This window comes from Hypanus sabinus, chromosome 1, assembly GCF_030144855.1.
Source record: "Hypanus sabinus isolate sHypSab1 chromosome 1, sHypSab1.hap1, whole genome shotgun sequence".
NCBI classification, from domain to species: domain Eukaryota; kingdom Metazoa; phylum Chordata; class Chondrichthyes; order Myliobatiformes; family Dasyatidae; genus Hypanus; species Hypanus sabinus.
Window position 1 is genome coordinate 126,045,256 of NC_082706.1, and position 26,615 is coordinate 126,071,870.

The 26,615-nt window shown below is 40.3% G+C and overlaps 2 protein-coding genes across 2 annotated transcripts in view; one reads left to right on the forward strand and one right to left on the reverse strand.

The window, feature by feature from the left end:
• LOC132397303 (prostate stem cell antigen-like) overlaps positions 1 to 9,665 on the reverse strand; it is a 34,358-nt gene extending 24,693 nt beyond the window's left edge. The window contains exon 1 of the mRNA XM_059975913.1: positions 9,530 to 9,665. Coding sequence (XP_059831896.1) covers positions 9,530 to 9,650 — 121 coding nt within the window. The 5' untranslated portion in view covers positions 9,651 to 9,665. The remainder of the gene's footprint in view (positions 1 to 9,529) is intronic.
• Positions 9,666 to 9,876: 211 nt separating this feature from the next.
• Positions 9,877 to 26,615, forward strand: part of LOC132397297 (protein argonaute-2) — a 110,850-nt gene continuing 94,111 nt past the window's right edge. Inside the window, exon 1 of the mRNA XM_059975889.1 lies at positions 9,877 to 10,135. Coding sequence (XP_059831872.1) covers positions 10,114 to 10,135 — 22 coding nt within the window. The 5' untranslated portion in view covers positions 9,877 to 10,113. The remainder of the gene's footprint in view (positions 10,136 to 26,615) is intronic.

Sequence of the window (26,615 nt, forward strand, 5' to 3'; positions counted from 1 at the left end):
GTGGTTGAATCAGCGATGTTGTGTTAGGCAGCAGGAAACACACTGTTATGTTAGGATGAATGCTATCCAAATGTTTAGGATGGGCTGGCGCATTGTCAAGCAACAAAAGATTCTGTTCCCAGAGGTAGTGGTCAGCCTCAACAGCAAAACAACAAACCAATCTTCAAAGCAACCCATGTTTTCTTGTTAGTTGCCCAGTGGACAGGAAGCGTCTTCTTACTCAAACCCTTAAGAGCATGGGGGTTTAGTGAATGATAAACTAAGAGAGGCTTTATCTTACAATCTCATTCTGCATTGGAACACATAAACAAAGTCAATCTATTCTTTGCTGCCTTGAAACCTGTTGCAGTTTTTTCATCCTTACTTATGTAAGTGCGTTTCAGCATACGCTTCCAAAAAAGCCCAGTCTTGTTTGACACCACCCTGTTTATAATTTCCAACTTTTTTTCAAGTGGTTCTCTGCCGCTTGGCTGATGGCCCAGGACTTGATATCGGACACTTAGGAGGCATAGTTAAATACATCAAGCACAAAATCACTGTAGCGAAGGTAAAAACAACAAAAGTTTAAGAGCTCAAGATCACACATCCATAAGTTGCCAAAACCAATGCAAGATTGGTGGAAATGAGACTGAGAGATGTGCATTGGTGGGATGCAGTGACTTGTATTGGTGGGAAAGCAGTGCTCCTCTCATAACTGTGAGTTTTAGACGCGCATGAGGAGACGTTGGTAGAAATAGGTTCCTTGCATAACTGGATCTGCATAGTCTGAAGACACATATAATGAGGATAGGGCTGTATAAACACATGAATTGCATATGTCATCACGCTACTACGTGATAAGTGCACGAGTAAACATGAAGTCAGACTCACATTTCGGGCTCCTACATCGTTCTTTGAATTAGTTTAATATTTTGAAGTTACAAAGCATAACAGAAAACAGCTGTGAAGTTGTGATGGAGCTTATTCCTAACTCACCTCACCAATCAAAAGTTTCCCAACACAGAAATTACCCAGTTATTCCTTTCTTCTGTTTTCTGTTCATCATTGCAGCCTCAACTCATACCCAATGCCAAATGATCAAATGTTGTGTGGCATCTTATCTAAGGGCTCTTAACGACCAAATTTACAAAATCAAATGGTTCACTCTTTATCTATTCTGCTTATTACAACCTCAAAAATCTCTCAATAATTTGTTAAACATGATTTCTTTCATAAAGCCATGTTGACTCTATGTCAATCAATAAATGCTTTCAACATTGAAGATTGTCAAATGTAATTTCCTGTACATAAGTATCAATGGAAATTGAAATAATTGTTACTCTGGATCTGATGCAGTGTAAAAAGACTCAAAAGATAAAGGACACAGTAATAATTTAAAAACCTCAATAAATATTGATACATAAGACAGCTTCTATAAATTGATTGATTGTTATGTCCATAAAGTGATGCTAGGCTGTACGTAAAGTGACAGGAAATAATAAAATAGTGGTTGAGTTAGTGGGTGGAGGTGTTGGTCAGTTTTACTGCGTGGGGAAAGTACAGTGACTGTTTTTGAGTCTGGTGGTCCTGGCGTAGTTACAATGTTGCCTCCTTCCCAATGCGAGTGGGGCAAACAGTCCACAACTTTGATGATGCTGTTGTTCCTTTCCTGGCACCTATCTGTGTAAGTGTCCTTGAAGATGGGTAGTCTGGTGGCAGTGATATGTTGTGTAGTTTTGATTACTTGTTGTAGAGCCTTCCTGTCCACTGCAGTGGTTTCCATACCAAGCAGTGATGCAAATTGTCTGTAGAATGACATGAGTATAGGTGTGGCAATCCAAACTGTATGCTGAACTCCAGCTGTGGCTTAACCAATACTTTATAAAGCAGTATCATAACTGATCAGTTTTTGTATTCTATGCCTCAGCTAAAGTGTCAAGTATTCCATTGGCTTCTTTACAACCTTAGCTATCTCTGCACTTGGATATGTACACCGAGGTTCCTCTGATCCTTAATGATCTCAAAGGCTGCACCATTCATTGTAAATGTTCTGACCTTATTAGTCCTCCCAAAATGCATTACCTTGCTTTTATTAGGATTAGATTCCATACACCCATTTTAATAACTGATCAACATCATCTTGTAGCCTACGATGATCCTCCTCACCACCGACATGACCAATTTTCATGTCACCTGCAAACCTACTAATGATGCCTCCTACACTTACATGCAAATAGGTAATGCATATAACAATCAGTAAGGGGACCAGCACTGATCCTTGGAATACAGTTACCACCAGTTACAGGCTTCCAGTCACAAAAGCAACCCTCTCCTATCTGTTCCCTATTACCAGGACAATTTTGGATCCAATTTTCCAACTTGTCCTGGATCCCTGTGCTCAAACATTTTGGACCAGGCTCCCATGTGAGACCTTGGCAAGGCCCTCACTGAAGTCCATGCAGGCTGCATCAACCACACAATTTATTTCAATATATTTCAAAGGACTATTTATTATCAAAGTATACAACTCAAATGATTCTCCAGATAGCCACAAAACCAAGAAGGAACAGCTGCACAATCTTCAACCCCCAAGTCCCTCCTCCCCACACAAAGAACAAACAAAAATGAAACAGTCATATCAACGCCCAAATTCCCCATCCACACACACAAGAACACTGGAAAGAACAGGTGAAAAACAAAGAATATAAAAACCTATGATACTGAAAAAAATTCTACAGCCCAAGTCCATATCCAAAGCACAGAAAACCTGGGTAACATTCTCTGGGCCTAGCGACAGGCCTTTCCCTCTCCATAGCAAAGCAATCCCATCAGCGATCAAAAGGCAGTCTTTCCTCTAGCAGAGCGATCCCACCAGCAATCAAAATGCAGAAAGTCTGCATTTACGTTCCACATTGCCTCAGTATTTCAATCTCCCTCTAGGTTCATGCACGCTGCCTCTGCCTCCTAAAGTCCTCTCAGAGACTCAGAGCACTGAAACACCCAAACGATCTCCAAATTGCAAATCACAGGCTCCAGCAGTTCCAGAATCATATTCAAGATGAAAAACAGACTTAAAAGTCACAAAAGAAGTGAAATTTATGGTTTTATGATCTATGACATTTGACTCACAGTACTTCTTAATATAGGAAATAAAACTTAATGTCCTCCAGTCATGTGTAGCAAGCAAAGGTAATATAAAAAATTTCTGTCATGGCCCAGCAATATCTTCCTGTGCCTTACATGGTAGCCATCAGGCCCTGGGGATTCTGGATTCAAGTTTATTTTTCACGTGTACATCTAAGCTAGTGAAATGTGTCACAAACACAAGAAAGTCTGCAGATGCTGTAAAATCCAAGCAAATGCAGTTCCTCCAGCCTTTTGTGTGTTGCTTGGCTTTCCAACATCTGCAGATTTTATCAAGTTTGTGATTCTACTAATACACTGCCAAGTTTCTTCCAGGGATCCCTGCCCCGAAGAAGTTGAAATCTTTCCTTCGAGAGGAATTCAGGAAAACCCTTTCTCACTGCTCTGCCCCTATGATCTCTGCTGCCCTGACTTCTCGACCACATCCTGCCACCACAGCCACGTTTCCTTCCTGGGAATATGTTTTCATCACATCTTATGTCAGGCGCTATGCTGCCTAGCCTGCTGAATTCCTCCATCATTTTATGTGTGTTGCAGTGAAATGTGTCATTTATATTAACAACCGACACACCCAAGGGTATGCTGCGGTAGCCAGCAAATGTCGCCAAATGTTCCTTCACCAATGTAGAATGCCCACAATGCTCAGCAGAACAACACAGAACAATAAGCAGCAAAGCAACAATGGCAAAAGATGCCTTGTTTCTCCCTTACATGCACAGATTCATTTAAACTCAAGACAGTCATCCAGCCTCCAGCAAACTCAGACTTGCAGATAATGGGCTTCAATTTCCCCAAAAGACAGTTAGAGATTTGCCTACTCAGCTCTGACCAATGCGCCCTGTCTTCCAGACATTGATTCAACCACAGGTGAGCTGCCGATCACCGAACACTAGGTCTCGAACCCTAGTCTCATGATTTGCAAACCCAAGGTGCCATTGGAACTTGTTCCTCCTGCCTGTCTGGAATTCTGACTCTGGAACCTGCCAACAACTTGCTGATCCAGGGGTGGGAATGGGGCCCCCCTTCCAGTTTCTGTTTGCCTTACATCTGACCACAGGTGTCCCACATCCTTAACTCCCCAGTCTGTCCCCAAAACCACCCTTACAAATCTGAAAAACAATTTTAAAACTGCTATATCAGAGCCATGACTCAATGGAGGTGGCAGCTCAGCACCATCATGGATTTATCAGCCTTTAAGTGGACTAAGACATCCAATGCTTCCTTCTTCATAACATGTTCTCAGATCTACCTGCACTCCCTTCTAAATTCTTCAATTACAATGTCTTCTTCGTGAAGCCAGATGAGAAGAATTAATTTAAGACCTCATCTAAGTCCTTTGGTTCTGCACATAGTCAGCAAGTTTGGTCCCTAAAATGCCTACTCTTTCCCTAGTTACCCTCTAGTTCAGAATATAATTTAAAAAATGGTTTGGGATCTTATATTAATCTTATCACCTGTGATATTTTGTACTTGCTCTTTGTCCTCCTAATCTCTAAGTGTTTCCCTATTCTTTCTATATTCCCAAAACCTCTTCTGAATATAATTCTGAATAGCTGCTATTTGCTTGCTATCATTTCTTTATCCAGTCCTCAGATTTCTTTGACATTTATATTTTCTTTTGTACTTGTGCTGTGCACTTTTTACTCTCGTGGAAATCATACAGACTTGAACTCTCATTACTTCACTTTAGAAATTCTCCCACTTGTGTGCTGTAGACCTACCTGCAAGCAGCAGTTCCCAGACCACTTTGGATGAATTTGGCTCCCATTCCACTCCCCAAGAACATTCTAGGACCTTAATTTCCAGACCATGCATGACTACATTTAAACTTAAGAGCTGTGGTGACTCTGGTCAAAATGCTCTTGCCATGATACCATCAGCCTGGCTACATTCCCAACTGTCATTTCTCTAGGAATACTTTGTACATTCTGGCTCAAAAATGACTCCTGGATACCCTTTATAATTCCAATAACCCTCATCACACATATTGAGGATGATACAATTCCCTACTACTATAATTCTATTATTCTGGAAAGTCCTTTGAGACCATAAGATATAGAAGCAGAATTAGGCCATTTGGCCCATCGAGTCTACTTCACCATTTCACCATGGTTGATCCAATTTTCCTCTCCGCCCCAATCTCCTGCCTTCTCCCCGTATCCCTTCATGCCATGACTGCGTCCATGTATTTGCTCCTCTATTTCTGCTGGTTGTTAGGAAGCCTGTAATATATATCCAAACTATTTTTCATTCCTAACTCTATCCACACGGCTTCATTTTAAGTCTTCTTGGATATTTTACCTCATTACTATGGTAATGGAATCCTTAAACAACACTGCAATGCCACTTTCACTTTTACCTCCCAATCATGTCTAAAGATTCTAGTTCCAGGAATATGGAATTTCCTGTCCTGCCTTTCTTTCAGCCATATGCCTTTGTGACAGCAACAACATTGTTTTAGATCCTCGTGACCTTTTCATTCTTGTGAACCCTCTCCAATATCAGAACATCCTTTCTTACAGAGGGGGTTCAAAACAGCTCACTATACTCCCAAGTGAGGCATCACCAGTATCTTATAAAGCCTCAGCATTACATTCTTACTTTTATATTCTAGTCCTCTTGCAATGAATGCTAACAGTGCATTTGCCTTCCTCACCACTAGTTCATCCGACAAGTTAACCTTCATGGAATCCTGCATGAGGACACCCAAGTCTCTTTGCAGCTCAGATTTTTGAAATTTCTGCCTGTTTAAAAAATAGTTTATGCTTTTGTTCCTTGTATCAAAGTGCATAACCATTCTCTTCCTGAAACTGTATTCGTTCTGCCACTCCTTTGCCCATTTACCTAATCCAAGTCCTTCTGCAGATTCCTTGCTTCCTCAACACTACCTGGCCCTCCATCTGTCCTCAGATTGTCCACAAATCTGGCCGCAAAGTAAACAGTTTTGTCATCCAAATCATTGACATATTACATATAAAGAAATGGTCCCAACATCGGCCCCTGAAGATCACCATTTGTCACCAGCGGCTAACAGAAAAGTCTCCCTCTGTTCCCACTCTGCCTCTACCAATCAGCCAATCCTCCATGCTAGTATCTTCCCTATAATATCATGGGTTCTTATCTGTTAAGCAGACTAATCTGTGGCATCTTGTCAAAGGTTTTCTGAAAATTAAAGTACACAACATCCACTGATTCTCCTTTGTCTATCCAACTTGTTTTTTTTTCTCAAAGAATTCCAATAGATTTGTCTAGCTGACTTTGGCCTGCAACAATATATTGTATTATATGCCTGCAAGGACCCTGAGACTTCATCCTTAACAATCAACTCTAACATCTTCCCAACCACTGAGGTCACACTTAATGGCCTATAATTTCCTTTCTTCAGGCTTCCTCCAATCTTGAAAGATCATTACAAATACCATCACAATTTTTTTAGCTTCCTCTTTCAGAACTCTGGGGTGTAGTCCATCTGGTCCAGATGACTTATCTATCTTCAGACATTTAAGCTTCCCAAGTATCTTCTTCCTAGTTCTGGGGTGTAGTCCATCTGGTCCAGATGACTTATCTATCTTCAGACATTTAAGCTTCCCAAGTATCTTCTTCCTAGTAATAGCAACTACACTCACTTCTTCCCCCGGACACTCTCGAACTTCTGCCATTCAGCTAGTGTCTGTGAAGATAAATGCAAAATACTTCATTTATTCATGAGGAATCTCCTTTTCCCCTATTACTACCTCTCCAGCATAATTTTCTAGTGGTCCAATATCTACTCTCACCTCTCATTTACTCTCTATATATCTGCAAAAAATGTTGGTATCCCTTTAGATATTATTGGTTAGCTTACCTTTATATCTCATCTTTTCAATCCTTATGGCTCTTTTAGTTGCCTTCTGTTGGATTTTAAAAGCTTCCCAATACCTCTTATCTTCCCACTAATTTTGCTCTATTATATGTCCTCTGTTTTGCCTTAGTGTTGTTTTTGACTTCCCTGGACGACCACAATTGTGTCATCCTGCCTTTAGAATAATTCTTTGGGATGTATCTACACTGCATTTTCCAAATTTCTCCCAGAATTCTACCCATTCCTGTTCTACCATCATTTCGCCTAGTGAGCCCTTCCAATCAACTTTGGCCAGCTCCTCTCTCATACCTCTGTAATTTCCCTTTATTCCACTGTAATAATGATACATCTGACTTTAGCTTCTCCCTCTCAAACAGCAGGGCAAATTGTCTCATATTATGATCACTACTTCCTAAGAGTTCCTTTACCTTAAGATCCCTAATTAAATCTGGTTCATTACACAACACCCAATCCAGATTATCCTTTTCCCTAGTGGGCTCTACCATAAGCTGCTCTAAAAAAAAGCCATCACATTGGCATTCTACAAATTCTCTCTCTCTCAGGATTCAGCACCAACCAGATGCTCCCTATCTACCTGCATATTGAAATCCCCCACTATTAGTGTGGCATTGCCTTTTTGATATGCGCTTTCTATCTCCTATTGTAATTTGTAGCCACATCCTGGTTACTGTTTGGCAGCCTGTATATACTGTAACTCCCATCAAGGTCTTTTTACCCTTACAGTTTCTTAACTCTACATGATCAGATCCTATGTCATCTCTTTCTAAGAATTTGATTTCATTTTTTACCAAGAGAACCACCCCCAACTTTCCTTTTGATACAATACTTATCCTTGGATGTTAAGCTCCAGCTATAATCTTCTTTCAACCATGACTCAGTGATGCCCACAATGTCATACCTTCCAATCTCTAACTGCATGACAAGATTTTCTCATGTGCTGATCAACACTTCCAGCTAAATTTCCTTAATATTCAGCTGTTCTTGCAAAAGTAAGTGCATGTATAACATGCATGCCCTCGATATCTAATGGACTCACATTGTTTCCATCTATATTTGATTGCACTTTCTCACTAAATGGACATTGATGCTGTGTCCCATTCCCCAATTAAATCCTTTCAACAGGCAAACCCTGCTGCAAAGATGTTGAAGTTTATTTCAGCGTGGATTTCACCATGTATTCTATTTTCCCCTCACTCTGCAGAAACACTTTGATTGGTGAGCTAATTACCTCTTACGTAAGTGGGGAGGTGACAGGTGAAAAGGATGGATATGATGGACATGGTTACAAGGAAAATAACTGAGGTGAATGGAGCTGTTGGAATTGCTTTGAGAGCCCGTATAAACCTGAGTTAAATTTGAAAATGAGAATTAAGATATTGCAACAGTACAGTCCAGGAACAAGACTGTATGCATGCCAAATGTACCAAGGAAGCATAGAAAACCTACAGCACAATACAGGCCCTTCGGTCCAGAAAGCTGTGCCAAACATGTCCTTACCTTAGAAATTACCTAGGGTTACCCACAGCCCTCTATTTTTCTGAGCTCCATGTACCTGTCCAGGAGTCTCGTAAAAGACCCTATTGTATCCGCCTCCACCACTGTTGCCAGCAGTCCATTCCACGCACTCTCTGCGTAAAAAACTTACCCATGACATCTCCTCTCCAAGCACCTTAAAACTGTGCCCTCTTATGCAAGCCATTTCAACCCTAGGAAAAAAACTCTTGACTATTCACATGATCAATGTCTCTCATCATCTTATACAGTTAAGATTTACATTCTTACATCCATCATCCTCTCATGTATATTTCTTTCCACTATGAACTGACACTCCCAGATGCACATACACTCACAGCAACAAAAATAGTAAACAGGAACTTCGTTGAATACTTCCTTCTAATTCAGATACAAAATGATATCAGTTATTATGGCCAGGCACTCAGCCAGTATAATTAAACCTCAAACAGATTTGTCTTAATTAGACAAAAGTTATGGATAATTATGCATGAGTTTAATTTATTCTCTTTACGTTTTACTTTTGTTGACATGAAAAGTGCACGATTAACGATTTGGGTTTAAATATGGAACAGATGGCAAGTAAGTGGCAAGGAATTAATGAACTAGGATGTTGAAAATCAAATAAGTAAGTTTCTCAGCTTCAAGTTTGAATTTATAAATGTTATACATTGGTACCATTAAAACTCTTCTGCCTGCAGACGAACCATATCCCTCAATTCCTGTAGTTTACTTCTGTTCTTGTGAGTCTAGATGATCTGCAGTTTCCCACTTTCTCTCCACTTCCTACTTCCTTTCTTTTTGGTACTTTCCAGTGTGTGGGAACAATTCTAGAATCTATGAAAGGACTATGTGTTCTATAATTCAAATTCAAAACCACATCCACTCCATCAACTTTCAGCCCAGTTAATTTCTCCACTACTGTACTTTTAGTTAATTTTTTTTTGCTTCTCATTCATTCTTAACTTCCAGGGCGTATTTGCTAAAGATCGACAGCGCATATCCGTTTAATTCTACCTGCCAGGTTCTTACTTTGCACTGAGCACAAACAGATAAACCTCCTCCAACCGTCACCTATAACGAAAATCTTTCCCCTGAGTCTCCCATCACGCATGCGTAAATCTTTACTTTCGCCTTTGCCCCCGCTACGCATGCGTAGATAATTTCTTCCCTTACGGGGCACTGACTTTCTCCACCTCTGCTCCCTTTTCTTCCCGTCCTACAACGCACGCGCATTCCCCACCACTTCGCGGACGCCGCTCCTCGGTTTGGCGCTCTCGCCTGGAGCGAGTGGCGGGCGCGCGCTCTGGAGGCGCGAGGAGCGTCCGTCGCGATGACGTCGAGGCTCGGGCCCGCCCTCTCGCCTGTGCGTGGAGTGATCGGCCAGCGAGCGGCGAGTACCCAGTGTTGGGCTGTCTGTCTCTGTCCCTGCCCCTCTCCTTTTCTCCCCCGGATCTTTCTACTTGTTTTCCCGTCGGGGATTATTAATGTTTCCTCTTTTTTCTTTCTTTCCCCCCGTGTTTTTCTCATGCGTCTTTTGCTCCTCTCGGTAATATAATTTTCCATCCTCGCTTCGCCTCCAGTTTCCAGCTGACTCAATCCCGGCCAAACCGATCATGTATTCAGCAGCCGAGCCCGGTGAGTTACCGTTATGTTTGTAAAATGGTTCCCATGTTTTCTTTTCGTTGGTTTGAGTCGGAGGGAGGGGTTTGTGCTTCTGTCTCTCTGTCTCCTGGTTGGTTTTGTACTAGGCCTCAAGTGAAGCCTCGGAATCGGGTCATATAGGTGGCTGAAGGAACTGGTGAATTGTATATGATTCCTGCCTTGACCTTTAGCTGGGGAATGCCAGAATCCTGCTGTCGGTTCTTTATTGTGTATGCAGAAACTTAGAAGGATTTAAAGCTTCTCATTCTGTGGTTTGAAATTAATTTTTGATTTCCAAATTGGGTATTGCGGAGAGAGGTTCTGTTGTTTTCAGTGAAGGAGTGTGGCGTGGAGTTATCAAATGCTCTGATGGTTTCATCGTGTGCAAACTCTTCTGTTTGCCTCACACTTGAACTTGAAATTCATGATTTGACGTCAACAATATTTTTCTTTCACCCACGTTAATTTAGTCCAGCAAATAAACTGGATTGGATGTTTCATGAATGAGAAGTTATAGGTTTCTTGTACTGTTATTGTGTGCGCTAGAGGAAAAGAATGGGGAATTGCGATGTTACTGAATTCACATCAATAATTTGACACTTGGTGAAAACATATTAAAGAAGGATAGAATATGCTGGAATCTGTAGGAAAAAAATCTGCAGCAACTCAGATCAAGCAGCATCTGTGGTGGTGGGAGGAATTGTCGACCTTTCAGGTGTAAAGCTGAACTTACGTTAAAACATTGACATTTCCTCCTCTCTCCCCCACAGATATTGTTTGACTGGCTGGTACCTTTGATACTGTTTTTATTTCAAAGAAGGAAATTTGGGTAGAGTACAGGGAATCAAATTATATCTAGTTTTGTATACAATATTTTTGCATGGTTTTAGAAAGGTCGGAAATTCTTGTGATTATCTTTCTGATACTATACAGAAATAGATGTTTTCAAATACCATACCAGTGGCATTTTTAACCTACTACATAATCCTTTAGAATATTATTTAGAGTTATGAATTTTATCAATTTCCATTGAAAAATGTGACGTAGTTTGTCTGTACCACAATTTCCAAAATGGTGTCACAGAAACATAGATAATAGGAACAAGAGGAGTAAGCAGTCTTGCAGTGTTAAACTGCTCCATTCAGTGGAGTAGTAAATTATAACAGAATTCCTGCTGTCATCCCTTTGGCATTAAGAAATGCATATCTTGTAGAAAATTCCACATGTTCATTGCTCTCTGGTGAAGATTTTCTTAATTCTGATTCTCAGTTCCATGCCTGTTGTTCCTCAGGCTATGACCCTGTTTATTCCATTGTTTTTGATTAAATTTTATACCTGGATGGGTTGGGGAGGGGAAGGTAGTGGATGTTTATCATGGTACAGCTAATAGACCTGCTGCTGTCTGTCACTCTCAGTGATCTGGATTTGATCTTGATCTCCAGTGCCATCTGTGTGCAGTTTGTATATTTGTTTCTTTTGATTGCATGGGTTTCTTTCTTCTTGGTGCTGAAGTTTCCTCCCACATCACAGGGATGTATGGGTTGGTAAATTAATTGGCTACTGTAGGTTGCCCCTAGTGTGTAGGTAAGTGGTAGAATCTGGGGCCAGCTGTTGAGAATGTGGGAAGAACTTTTCAATGTGGGTTGTAGGTGGGAGTTAAAAGGTTGGAATTGATGGGCCAAATGACCTATTTTAATACTGTGACTATTATTCAATTAGTTATTGAAACTCTCGATAGTTATATTGGTAGCAAAACCAATTTGAAATTTTGAACATTTATTAATGAAAGGTCATGCAACTAAATTTTAAAATAAATCTCAAATAATAAATCTGTGGCCTTTTCCATCTTTTCTAAAATAGACTACCAAAACTCAACTAGTTGTAGCCTTTAGGGAAAAAGATTTAAGTTGACTTTAGAAAATAATATTTGCTATTTACAGTATTGTCTGTTGGTCTTTATTATTCCCATTTATAAACCTAGGATTTGAGGTAATTTTGATTAGACTTATTTGAATTTGACCCACTTTATACCTGTATACCTAACCACATTGCTTCAAATTGTTAGTATTATTGAATCTACATTTGCCTACTCAGTGTACCATTTTCCCCTAATTCGTTTAAAAACCTTCATAACATTTGTCAGCTGCAAATGATGTTGTTTCCCCTACAAGTACTTGCATGAAAAGAGAGGACTTGCATATCTATTTTTAACTTTTTAGAGATGACCCAATGCCCGAATACCATTAATTACTTTTGACAGATAATAAGGATAATTTATGTAGGTCATGTGCTGCCCACCACTCAGCCCTTATCTCGTTGACCTATATAGGTTCCAGTACAACAAAATTAAAATCTCACATTTATAATTGTCTCTTTATGGCTTAAAACTCAGCCTCCTACATCCCTTACCCCTTGCTGAAACCCTTTTGCTAGAGATTTTGCAGCACCTCTTAATTCCATCATCCTCCAGTTGCTAGCCAGATTGATGTTCCCTTTCTCCTAATTCTTTGAATGATTGGAAAAATACACTGAATTTTTTTGTAAACGTTTGTGTAAATCTTTACACAAATTTTATTTCTGTGAGTTTTCTGGTGTGGATATTGAAATGTTTTTAACTGAATGAGAGGTGGTACTTGAATGTAGGTGATGGAACCAGAAGCCTTGGTCATTACTTTCATAAGTCATCCACTACTTTGCACCCCAAAGATATTTCTTATGCTGTCTATGGAAAATATGTACTTAATTGCCGATGAACAGAATCTGGTAGCAATGGATAAAGTAAATTAGGTGTTGATGCATTCCATGATCAATAATAAGATGAAATTGTGCAATAAAGTTTCAATTTTATAAATCATATTCATTATGATTACGTACAAAGTAGTATGTAATCACGACAATGATTTCTAAAGTTGAAAATTTATTCCGCAATTTCATTGTATTACTGCATCAGAGCTGGCATGTCACATAGCTGTACAAAACATTGGAAGGCTGCATGCTACATTACAGAACAAACGTGGTAGAAAGTACAGCACTAGAAAGTCTATAGGTGAAATTCACCATGATGTTGCCTGGAATGGAGGGCCTTATTTACAAGGAGAGATTGTATGGACCAGTAGTATATTCCTCCTGGAGAAAAGAGACTAGTGGGAGACAAGGAAGAAGATGAGGTATAACCCAAAAGAGGCATAGATGGTTAGATAGGCAATCTTTTTCCTTGGCCAGGGGAGTCTAATACCAGAGAGCATAGGTTTAAGGTGAGAGGGGAAAAGTTTAAAGGTGATCTGAGGGCATATTTTCACTCTGCTTGGAGGTTATATGGAATGAGGTAGATACAATTCATGTTTAAAAGGCATTTGACCAGGTAATTGGAAGAAAAGGCATCGAGAAGCATGGTCAGCATGGTTGGGCATCACAGTCAGCATGGACCAATTGGGTTAAGTGCCTGTTTCTGTGCTGTACAACTCTGATAGAATGTGATTATACTGGCAAGGATTCAGAGGACACTTTTTTTTTATCCCTCGGCTCACCTTTCCTTTGACTCCCCCAACCCCCCCAGTATGGTTCTACCTATCACCTAGTAGCTCTTACTCCTTTATCTCCCCTCTCCTACCTGGCTCAAATTGTCCATCATTTTCCCCTTTGCCCCCCTCCACCCATCTGATTCTGCTTTATTACCCATCAACCCTTGTCTCACCCTTCACTAGACAGTCTAAGTTTTGTCTCGAATGACGGTCTGTACTGGAGGCATTGACCATTCATTTTCCTCCACAAATGCTGATTTACCTGTTGATTTGTTCCAATAGTTTATTTTTTAAAAAAATTTTATATGTTGGGATATTTCGATCATCTGCAAATTGAATTTTAATGTTGTGAAGGGTTGGGGATGCAAATGGAAAGAATAGAGTAAGAGTGACAAGGTTGTCAAGATAACAATTAATTTAAAAACAACAATTAAAAGCAGAAGTGAAACAATTTGAAACTGAATGAGTGGCCTTTTCTCCTTGGAATGCCAGATGAGAAGTGACCTGATAGAGCTGTATAAGGTAATGAGAAGCATTGATTGTGTGGATAGTCAGAGGCTTTTTCCCAGGGCTGAAATGGCTAACATTATAGGGCATACACAGTTTTAAGGTGCTTGGAAGTAGGTGCAGAAAGGTAAGGTTTTTTTTATGCAGAGTGTGGTGAGTGGGTGAAATGGGCTGCCGGCGATGGTTGTAGAGGCGGATGTGATAGAGTCTTTTAAGAGACTTCTGGATAGGTACATGGAGCTTAGAAAACTAGAGGGCTAAGGGTAACCCTAGGTAATTTCTAAAGTAACTATATGTTTGGCACAGCATTGTGGGCTGAAGGGCCTGTATTGTGTTGTAGGTTTTCTATGTTTCTGTGAAAAGTGTAGCCACGTATGCAGTGAGGGAATAAAATAGCATATCTGAAATGCAGTGAATTAGGAGGGCTATATCACCCATAGATACAGGATGAGTTTACACAAGCAACTGAAAAATCAGTATTGACCTTGTCAACTGAACAGTGATTGGTCAGCCAATCTGTATTTGGCTTATTGAGTGTAAAGGAAACCATGTTGTAAGCACTGAGTGTAATCCAATAAATTGGAAGTAGTTTGTGTGCATTGCTGCTATACCTAGACAACTGCATGGTAAAAAGCAATGACATTAAAGTGCTGGTGTTGCATGGGTAATTGCCATGAGAATTCTGAAACAGCATTGTAGATGCCATTCAAAGAGTTATCATCAGTCTGTTTATAATAAAGTTTCTATTTTTATAATTGTTCCCATAGTCTCTCTTAATCAAGGTCGGATTTTGCTGCTGTTAATATTTAACAGGTCTAGTCCATATTCGTACTCAAATGAAGGTAAAGAGAAATGTGTATTATCAAAATTATAGTAACTGGTGAGTGTAAGAAGCTTGAGTACACTGTGGACCTTTTTAAAAATGCGTACCCAATAAACAAGGCACATAGTAAATTAACAACAGTAAAAGTAGTTTATGGTGCTGGATTTAATTATTGCTGGATGATCAGATTTTTACTGCACTGATTTTGGTGCTGTTGTTAATATAATCAGCCAGGTTATTTATGTTGCTACATCAATACTAATATTATTTATAGTAAAATTTTTGAAGATTTATTTCTGTAAGTTGGAGTTGACTTCATTCTGGCCTTGAACTAATTTGCCCTTCTTAATATCACCTGGATTTGACATGAAACAAAATTAGTTCATGAAATTTGTTATTATTACATCCTTAATCTGTGGTTCGATTTCTTTTGGTCCTTCAGTCATTTATATCTGCTTAATATTTTTGGGTCTCTTTCCTCTGTTTACTATACAGTGAAATGTGCTATTTAATTTTATTTTTAAATGAAATTAACTTTATGGACTTTTTCTAAATTAAATAATGTGATTTCTTTTGGAAGAAGTTTGCAGTAACCAAGTGCTCATAATTATCTGGAACTAGTAAGTGACGTCTGATTGATTTGTTGGATCTCTAAGCTCAGGTGCCTCTCTGAAATAGCATCCAGTTCTGTTTGGGTGCTGAAGTTTCACCTTGTTGGTGATCGTGCCTCAGCGCATTAACCCAATGTCTGCTGACAAGAGCCAGAAATTTTGCATGAGAGGTGGTGTGGACAAGCTGTACAACTGGAGCAATATAGTTTTGTATCCGAATTGTATTTTTTTAAAAATTCCATGGGAAAAATCTTATGACTTGAAAAGGATGTAATGAAAACTTATCAAGAAAACATGCCTGTGGTGGTCACAGTACTGGATTTTTATTGCCAAAACAAATACTGAAATGTTTTGAGTATGCATTCAGGAATTCTATCAAATTCTTATATAAATAAGCTGGTTGATTGTAACCTGAAAAGAGATGAGTTTGGACAGGATACAAAGGGGAATCAGTGAATTGAGGTAAAGTTGGGTAACTAGCAAGAGAAACATACTTTTAGTTATAATTGCAGAGGTAGCTGGAAGATGAATTAAATGGAACTGTGTATTCAATGTGGCAATCTTTTTAATCCCTTGTAAAGTGTGATCAAAAAGGATCATTTTCTTGCTGTTTGCAAATATGCTTTGTTTTATCTGACATTGCCTATCCCTAATTGTCTTTGTAAAGGTGGTGGGTGGTTAGATGTCACCTTAAACTGCTGCAGAGTTTTTGATGAGGGAGTTCCAGAACTTAGACTGACTGATATGAAGGAATGGATATATACATCCATGACACTTCACATGCTCCTGATCTCCTTAGCAACTTCCAATTCCTTGGCTCTGATTGTCTCGGTTTTACCATGGATTAGTCAGCCCGTGTGCACTTCTATCCCCCATCAAGACTGCCTTAAAGCTCTCTGCTTCTTTCTTGACAACAGACCAGTCTAGTTACCTTCCACCTCCACCACCACCCTCCATCAGGCGTATCAGTCAACATACTCCCTGCTCTTAAATTCACTTGGTTTCAGATTCTTACACCTCTCCCCCCTTTCTCAGTATGTCTGTCTCCATCTCTGGAGGCAAACATCTACCAAGATCTTTAGTAAACCTATTGATTCCCATGACTATCTTGACTGTACCTCTTCCCACCTGTCTCCTGTAAAAATGTCATCCCCTTCTCTCAGTTCCTTCATCTCCACCACATCTATTCCCACGATGAAGCACTCCTTTCCAAAACATCAGGGATGTCATCCTTCAAAGACCAGGGTTTCACTTCCTCCACTATTGATGTTGCTGTCACTTGCATCCCCTCCCATTTCCTGGACATCTGCCCTCACCCTTCTCCATTCTGCCTTATCAGAGATCTTCTTTTCCTCACCTATCACCCCATGAGACTCCGTACATCATTTTCTGCAACATCCCCCATCTTCAGCAGGATCATGCCACCAAACACATCTACCTCTCCCCACCCCCTCACCACCATCACTCTCCACTTTCCGCAGGGATTGCTCTTCATGATTCTCTTGTCCAGTAGACCCTCCCCACTAATCTCCCTCCTGGCATCTAACTCTGCAAGCAGAAGTGCTGCACCTGCGCATTCAACTCCTCTCTCACCTCCACTCAGGGCCCCAAACAGTCCTTGTATGTGACAACACATTTCACCTGTGAATCTGTTAGAGTCATCTACCGTGTCCAGTGCCCCTGATGTGGCCAATCTCTGCATTGGCAACACCTGAAAGATTGGGGATCACTTTGTCAGGCACCTTCACTCCATCCACAAGAAGCAGGATTTCCTGGTGGTCAACTATTTCTCATTCCTGTTCCATCATGTCAGTCCATGGCCTCCTCTGCTGTCATGATGAGGCCACTCCCAGGTTAGAGGAACAACACCTCACATTCCGTCCGAGTAGCCTCTAACCTAATGACGTGAACATTAATTTCCCCACTTCCCCCCTTCCTCTTTTTGAATTCCCCAATTTGGTTCCCCTCTTGCCTCTTCTCTTTTCCTCACTTGCCTATCATCTCCCTCTGGTGCCCCTCCTTCCCTTTCTCTCATGGTAGACTCTACTTTCCTATTGGTTTCCCTCTCTGAACCTTTGCCTTTTCCACCCATCACCTCCCAGCTTCTCAGTTCATTTCCTCCAGCCCCTGCCCACCTGTCTTTATGTAGCTTGTATTCCTTCCCCTTCCCACACCACCTTATTCTGGCTTTTTCCCCTTTCCAGTCCCGAAGAAGGGTCTTGGTCAGAAATGCCGATCGATTTAAAAAAAAATTCATTTCCATAGATGTTGCCTGATCAGCTGAATTCATGCAGCATTTTGTGTGTTCTAAATGATTTTAGAATGCTTTAGACAAGCATGGAACTGTTTTCTTGCTAAGAAGTTGTGAATGTGATTGAACACTATGTATTCATCAGTGAATATTCCCTACCTTTGAGTTTAGGATTATGGGAAGGTCATTGAACAACTGAAGTTGTCTGGGCTTAGGATGGCCATGAGGTACCCCAGTATTGATGTCATTTGGATTCCTGATCTCCAATAATATTTGCTTTCAGAGTCATTAGAATGGAATCCCTTTCACGTCCAATGAGCTAGAATTTTGTAATATCACACTTCGTCATACGTTGCCTTGGTGTCAAGGCAATTGTAATCATCTCACTGCTGCAAATAATTTCTTTCGTTCATTTTTGGCCCAAGGCTGAGATCCTGGTGAAATCCACAGTTGGCATTTTTGATAATTGTTGAGTACTACTTGATAACATAGACTTCAGTCTATGCTCAAACATTCCAGTGTTTGCAGAGATACCACGAATGACTACTGCATTAAAGTTACAGTTGTTAAGGGCATCAGAATCAGATTTAATATCACTGGCATACATCATGAAATTATGTTTTGTGGCAGTAGTGCATTGCAACACATAATAAATATCTATAAATGATAATAATATAAAGTAGTACAAAGAGAACAGCAAAAAAAAGGTAGTGTACATGAGTTCTTAGAAGTCAGATGGCTGTGAGGAAGTTGTTCCTAAAACATTGAGTGTCTCTCTTCAGGTTCATCTATCTCTTCCTTGATGGTAGCAATGAGAAGAAGGCATGTCCTCGGTAATGGGGGGTGCAGAATTGCAGATGCCACATTTTGGGGGCAGTATGGATTACTGGTTAGGCTGATCGTAATTGAAACCAGTGGTGGTGTTGGAATGCTGATATAGACATGGAACATGTCAAAGTTGAAAGGAAAGTTTGAGACTTAACTGTAATTTGCAAGCACTGAAGAATCAGATTGTAAAGTAGATTGATTGCTTGGTAATACACTGGACACTATGACCATTCACATCAATTATAATACTGGGGTCACCCCTCATTCTCCTATGCTTCAAGGAATAAAGATGCAGCATGGCTATCCTCTACCTGTAGCTCAGATCCTGTAGTTCAGGCAATATCCTCATAAATCTCTTCTGTGCCCTCTCCTGCTTCACAACAGCACGGTGGCCAAAACTGTAGACAGCACTCTGTATACTCCCAAGTGTGATCTCAATGACTTGTATAACTGCAGCACACAGTAATGTCCCTACTCTTAAACTTGGTGCCCTGACTGATGAAGGTCAGCATGTTAATTGACTTCTTCACTCTGTCTACTTTGTGCAGCTGGTTTTAGTGAATTGGGCACTTGTACTCGCAGTGTTCCACCATTCGCTATCTTGGTTCTAACCTGGTTTGAATGTCCAAAATATATCACCTCATTCTTATACAAGTTGAATTCCATTTCCCATTCTTCAGCCCATCTCCCGAAGTTATCAAGGTTTCATTGTAACCTGTTGCACTATCAACAAGACCCCCTAATTTAGTGCAATCAACAAACCTGCTAATCATGCCATGTACATTTTCATCCAAATTGTTTACATACATAATGAATAACACAGGTCTCAACATTGAATTTCAGGCCACACCACTAGCCACAGGACTCCAGTCAGCAAGTCAACCTTCAAACAGTACCTTCTGCTTCCTATTATCAAGCCATTTCTGGATCTACTTTGCTAACTGCTCTGAATTCCATGCAACTTAACCTTGCAGGTCAACTTGCTATGCAGGACCTTGTTAAAATCATTATTAAAGTCCATAAGCGTTCTTGCCAGCTCAATGTTTGGCTTCTGCCGAAAGCTTAACGAGTATAATTTTTTAAAAAAGCAGACTTGCCAGCAGTGTGAATGTCTTTCACGGCTGTTCCGGAAGTCTCTATTTTTGCCTGGCTTACTGTGCAGTTTGGCTAATATTTTATTATTGAGTCAAATAAGGTGTTATTTGGAAAAAAAAAGAATTGGAACTTAGTCATATGACTGATACAGTCTGGCTTTTTCTCTTGCTGCAATCTAAGACACGAATGTTAATGCTTTATAAATGCTGCCTGACAAACTGAGTATTTTCATATGCTCCGCAAGCACCCACAGTATTTTTGTATTAAAATTTAACGACTTGAATAAAGGACTTGAAAGCTTTTTTTTTGCACACCCACTTTCTGTGGTTTTGTGTTGAGCCATTGCAACCTTGTATTACATTACTGTGAACTGCTCAAGTAGAGGGTTATTATATGAAGTTGATGGAAAGAATTAAAAAGGAACTTCAAAATCATGACACATTCTCAGGATGGAAGAATGATCCTTGCATTTTATTGGTGCTATTTTAATTCTAATTGCTGTGCACAGAATTGCCAATACTTCAGAATGGGTTGTACAATTAAGTAATTCATCTGTTAGGTTTGATATGTTTGATTTAAAAAAATAATTGCTTTTCGCTAACAGACTTGATGGTTTCTAAACCTTTCACTTCACCTTCCTCTTTTGTGAACCTGCTTAAAAGCATGACTACTTGTGTACATTAGTTATGCATTTTGTTTTGCTGACTGTAGGACTGTGGAAGTTTTAACCCATTATATTTGCTATGCTAATAATTGCGAAGCTGAGAACTGCATTACAGATTCTTTGGCATCTGAAAAATGTATATTAATAAATTTATCTTTCAACTTTAACACCTTTGGAGAGATTTTGTTTGTTTTAAAAGATGATGGATACTCAGGGGTTTTTCACATTATTTTTATGTACAGTTTACTGTTTTGAAATGTTATGCCGAGTCTGTTTTGTGTTTTATTTTTCTACATCCTGAAATTATATTCATTCAACATAATTTTGTGGTATGGAAATAAAATGTCTGTAAACTTTGCTGTTAATCAATATGTTTTAGACTGAATATTTTCCTAGCCACATACCCACTTTCTGTGGTTTTGTGTTTAAACCACTACATTTTGCATTGCATTATTGTGGATGGCTCAAGTATTGGATTATTAATGAAATCAATTGAATATGAATTGTACATTGGAAGATCTTAAACATGAAGCATTCTCAAGATATGAAGTCGAGATCCTTACACATTTTTCGTCCAGATAATGGATGATTCTTATCATTAGAACTGAAGGCATTGTCTTTGCCCACAACTGAATTCCCTTGTACTATATATTTGATTTGTTTTATTCCTGCTTTATATTCTATTCCAATTGAAGAACTGACAATTATTTATTTATCCACCGATACAGCATGGTTTCAAGCCCAACCAGCCAATGGTGCCCAATTACATCCATGTGCTCAGTTAATCTAGCATGTGCATCTTTGGGATGTGGTTAAGAAACCAGAACACCCAGAGGAAACTCTGGTGTCCTGGGGAGAATGGTATAAGTTCCTTACGGGGAGTGGTGGGAATCGTACCCATTGCGCTAAGCCAGGGGTCGGCAACGTTTACCACTGAAAGAGCCAATATGGACCCATTTCCCACAGAAAAGAAAACACTGGGAGCCACAAAACCCGTTTGACATTTAAAATGAAATAACACTGCATACAACGGTTTTTTTTTTGCCCTGATGCTATGTATAAACAAACTATAATGTGTTGCATTTATGAAATTGATGAACTCCTGCAGAGAAAACGAAATTATATTTCTGCATGCAACAAAAACATTTGAACTCCAAAAAAAAGACGTTGGGTTGAAGGTTACTCCACAGTTAGCCTACCTTGGATCGAAGAATTAAAAGAAAGCGCGCACTGGCGGGTGTCAGGCATTGGCAGTGGTGATGTATATTAATAGCGATAAACACGTTGTAGCGTTGTGCTACACACAGCGCTAAAATAAAGACACTGCAATCAAAGGGTGCTACACGCAGCGCTAAAATAAAGACACTGCAGTCAAAGGTAACTTTATTCGAACTAAACAGCCTTGTTTTAAAGCCTCCCTCAACCCGTCCCCATGGGCGCGGATGCTCCAAAAGACACATACTCACAAACCCCCGTAGGCTATCTCCCTTAGCCAGAACGGTGGCTAATTGTGAGCCGGTTCAGATGTGCCAGGAAATGGGGTCTCTACAACGTTTTTAGATTGTACAAGATCACCATAATCTTCAAATTTCGAATTACATTTCAAAAACTAACAAACCACGGGGAGCCGCAGCACAGAGATGAAAGAGGCGCATGCGGCTCCGGAGCCGCGGGTTGCCGACCCCTGCGCTAAGCACTTCACTACTGCTCTAGCCTTTAGCAGCAGTGGCAAACAAATGCATATTACCATTTTCTTACTGGTCACAGGAAGGCTTGACCATTGTTTTTAAAATTCAGGCATGCAGTTTGCCATTTCCCTTTGCATAGATTTCTCATACCCACCTTTCCATTTTATCCGTCCAGCTGCAGCATCAACACTGAAGTTTTAGATTTGGGCATAGACATTATAGATTGGAATTTAAATTACTTTGTGCAGAAAAGTTAGTTTGCAGTTGACTTTATATAGCTACTTGGTGGTTTGAAATCTTCCCTGGAATGCAAATAAAATGGATTCCACTAATAAATCTATATGTAGAATTCTATTATGTTAGTGATTATTTGTACTATTCATTTACTTTCATTTTCATTTGATCATGGGAAGGCAGCCATGGTAGTGTAGACTATTTTCTAAATGGAGAGAAAATTCAAAGATCCGGGGTGCAAATGAACTTCGGAATCCTCATGCAGGGTTCCCTAAAGGTTAATTTGCAGGTTGAGTGGGTGGGTAAGGAAAGTAAATGCAATGTTAGCTTCATTTCAAGAGGTCCAGAATATAAAAGCAAGCGTGTAATGTTGAGGCTTTATAAGGCACTGGTAAAGCCCCACTTGGAGTATTGTGAGCAGTTTAGGGCCCTTTGTTTTAGAAAGGATGAGTTGACATTGGACAGGGTTCAGAGGAGGTTTGCGAGAATGATTCCTGGAATAAAGGGTTATCATGTGAGGATCAATTGGTAACTTTGGGTTTCTACTCAGTGGAATTCAGATTCATTTGAGGGGGGAACTCATTGAAATCTATCAAATGTTGAAAGGTCTCGATAGAGTGGGTGTGGAGAGAATGTTTCCTGTAGTGAGGGAGTCTAGGACCAGAGGGTACAGCCTCAGGATAGAGGGGCATACATTTATCAAAGAGATAGAAACATAGAAAATAGGTGCAGGAGTAGGCCGTTCGGCCTTTCGAGCCTGCACCGCCATTCAGTATGATCATGGCTGATCATCCAACTCAGAACCCTGTACCTGCTTTCTCTCCATACCCCCGATCCCTTTAGCCACAAGGGCCATATCTAACTTCCTCTTAAATATAGCCAATGAACTGGCCTCAACTGTTTGCTGTGGCAGAGAATTCCACAGATTCACCACTCTGTGTGAAGAAGTTTTTCCTCATCTCGGTCCTAAAAGGCTTCCCCTTTATCCTTAAACTGTGACCCCTCGTTCTGGACTTCCCCAACATTGGAAACAATCTTCCTGCATCTAGCCTGTCCAATCCCTTTAGAATTTTATACGTTTCAATAAGATCCCCCCTCAATCTTCTAAATTCCAGTGTATATAAGCCTAGTTGATCCAGTCTTTCTTCATATGAAAGTCCTGCCATCCCAGGAATCAATCTAGTGAACCTTCTCTGTACTCCCTCTATGGCAAAAATGTCTTTCCTCAGATTAGGGGACCAAAACTGCACACAATATTCTAGGTGCAGTCTCACCAAGGCCTTGTACAACTGCAGTAGAACCTCCCTGCTCCTGTACTCAAATCCTTTTGCTATGAATGCCAACGTACCATTTGCCTTTTTCACCGCCTGCTGTACCTGCGTGCCCACCTTCAATGACTGGTGTACAATGACACCCAGGTCTCGTTGCATCTCCCCTTTTCCTAATCGGCCACTGTTCAGATAATAATCTGTTTTCCTGTTCTTGCAACCAAAGTTCCAATAACCTCACATTTATCCACATTAAGTTATATCTGCCATGAATTGGCCACTCACCTAACCTATCCAAGTCACCCTGCATCCTCCTCACAGCTAAGATCGCTGCCCAGCTTCGTGTCATCCGCAAACTTGAAGATGCTGCATTTAATTCCCTCGTCTAAATCATTAATATGTATTGTAAACAACTGGGGTCCCAGCACTGAGCCTTGCGGTACCCCACTAGTCACTGTCTGCCATTCTGAAAAGGTCCCGTTTACTCCTACTCTTTGCTTCCTGTCTGCCAACCAATTCTCTATCCACATCAATACCATACACCCAATACTGTGTGCTTTAAGTTTGCACACTAATCTCCTGTGTGGGACCTTGTCAAAAGCCTTTTGAAAATCTAAATATACCACATCCCATCCACTGGCTCTCCCCTATCCACTCTAGTAGTTACATCTTCAAAAGATTCTATAAGATTCATCAGACATGATTTTCCTTTCACAAATCCATGCTGACTTTGTTCGATGATTTCACCTCTTTTCAAATGTGCTGTTATCACATCTTTGATAACTGACTCTAGCATTTTCCCCACCACTGATGTCAGACTAAAAGGTCTATAATTCCCCAGTTTCTCTCTCCCTCCTTTTTTTAAAAAGTGGGATTACATTAGCCACCCTCCTATCCTCAGGAACTAATCCAGAATCTAAGGAGTTTTGAAAAATTATCACTAATGCATCCACTATTTCTTGGACTACTTCCTTAAGCACTCTGGGATGCAGACCATTTGGCCCTGGAGATTTATCTGCCTTTAATCCCTTCAATTTACCTAACACCACTTCCCTACTAACATGTATTTCCCTCAGTTCCTCCATCTCACTAGACCTTCGGTCCCTTATTATTTCCGGAAGATTATTTATGTCCTCCTTAGTGAAGACTGAACCAAAGTAGTTATTCAATTGGTCTGCCATGTCTTTGTTCCCTATGATCAATTCACCTGTTTCTGACTGTAAAGGACCTACATTTGTCTTGACCAATCTTTTTCTTTTCACGTATCTATAAAAGCTTTTACAGTCACTTTTTATGTTCCCTGCCAGCTTTCTCTCATAATCTTTTTTCCCTTTCCTCATTAAGCCCTTTGTCCTCCTCTGCTGGTCTCTGAATTTCTCCCAGTCCTCAGGTGTGCCGCTTTTTTTTGCTAATTTATATGTTTCTTCTTTGGACTTGATACTATCCCCAATTTCCCTTGTCAGCCACGGGTGCACTACCTTCCCTGGTTTATTCTTTTGCCAAACTGGGATGAACAATTGTTGTAGTTCATCCATGCGATCTTTAAATGCTTGCCATTGCATATCCACCGTCAACCCTTTAAGTATCATTTGCCAGTCTATCTTAGCTAATTCATGTCTCATACCTTCAAAATTACCCTTCTTTAAGTTCAGAACAGTTTTTGAATTAACTATGTCACTCTCCATCTTAATGAAGAATTCAACCATATTATGGTCACTCTTACCCAAGGGGCCTCGCACAACAAGATTGCTAACTAACCCTTCCTCATTGCTCAATATCCAATCTAGAATGGCCTGCTCTCTAGTTGGTTCCTCGACATGTTGGTTCTGAAAACCATCCCGTTTACATTCCAAGAAATCCTCTTCCTCAGCACTCTTACCAATTTGGTTCACCCAATCTATATGTAGATTGAAGTCACCCATTATAACTACCGTTCTTTTTTTGCACACATTTCTAATTTCCTGTTTAATGCCATCCCCAACCTCACTACTACTGTTAGGTGGCCTGTACACAACTCCCACCAGTGTTTTCTGCCCGTTGGTGTTATGCAGCTCTACTCATATCGATTCCACATCCTCCAGGCTAATGTCCTTCCTTTCTATTGCGTTAATCTCCTCTCTAACCAGCAATGCTACCCCACCTCCTTTTCTTTCCTGTATATCCTTCCTGAATATTGAATATCCCTGGATGTTGAGCTCCCATCCTTGGTCACTCTGGAGCCATGTCTCTGTGATCCCAACTATATCATATTCATTAATAACAATCTGCACATTCAATTCATCCACCTTGTTACGAATTTTCCTCGCATTGACATACAAAGCCTTCAGGTTTGTTTTTACAACATTCTTAGCCCTTATACGATTATGTTGAAAAGTGGCCCTTTTTGCTTTTCGCCCTGGACTTGCCTGCCTGCCACTTTTACTTTTCACCTTACTACTTTTTGCTTCTATCCTCATTTTACACCCCTCTGTCTCTCTGCACTTGTTCCCATCCCCCTGCCGCATTAGTTTAAATCCTCCTGAACAGCAGTAGCAAACGCTCCCCCTAGGACATTGGTTCCAGCCCAGGTGCAGACCGTCCTGTTTATACCGGTCCCACCTCCCCCAGAACTGGTTCCAATGCCCCAGAAATTTGAATCCGTCCCCCTTGCACCATTTTTCAAGCCACTTAATTCATCTGAAATATCCTTCTATTTCTACTCTGACTAGCACGTGGCACTGGTAGTAATCCAGAGATTATTACCTTTGTGGTCCTAGTTTTTAGATGGTGAATTTCTTTTGCCGTAGAGTGGTGAATCTGTGGAATTTGTTACCACCAGTAGCTGTGGAGGCGAAGTCAATGCGTATATTTAAGGCAGAGGTTGATAGGTTCTTCATTATCAGGACACAAAGGATTGCAGTGAGAAGGCAGGAGACTGGGCTGAGAGGGAGATGGATTAGCCATGATGAATTGGTGGAGCAGACTTGATGGGCCAAATGGCCTAA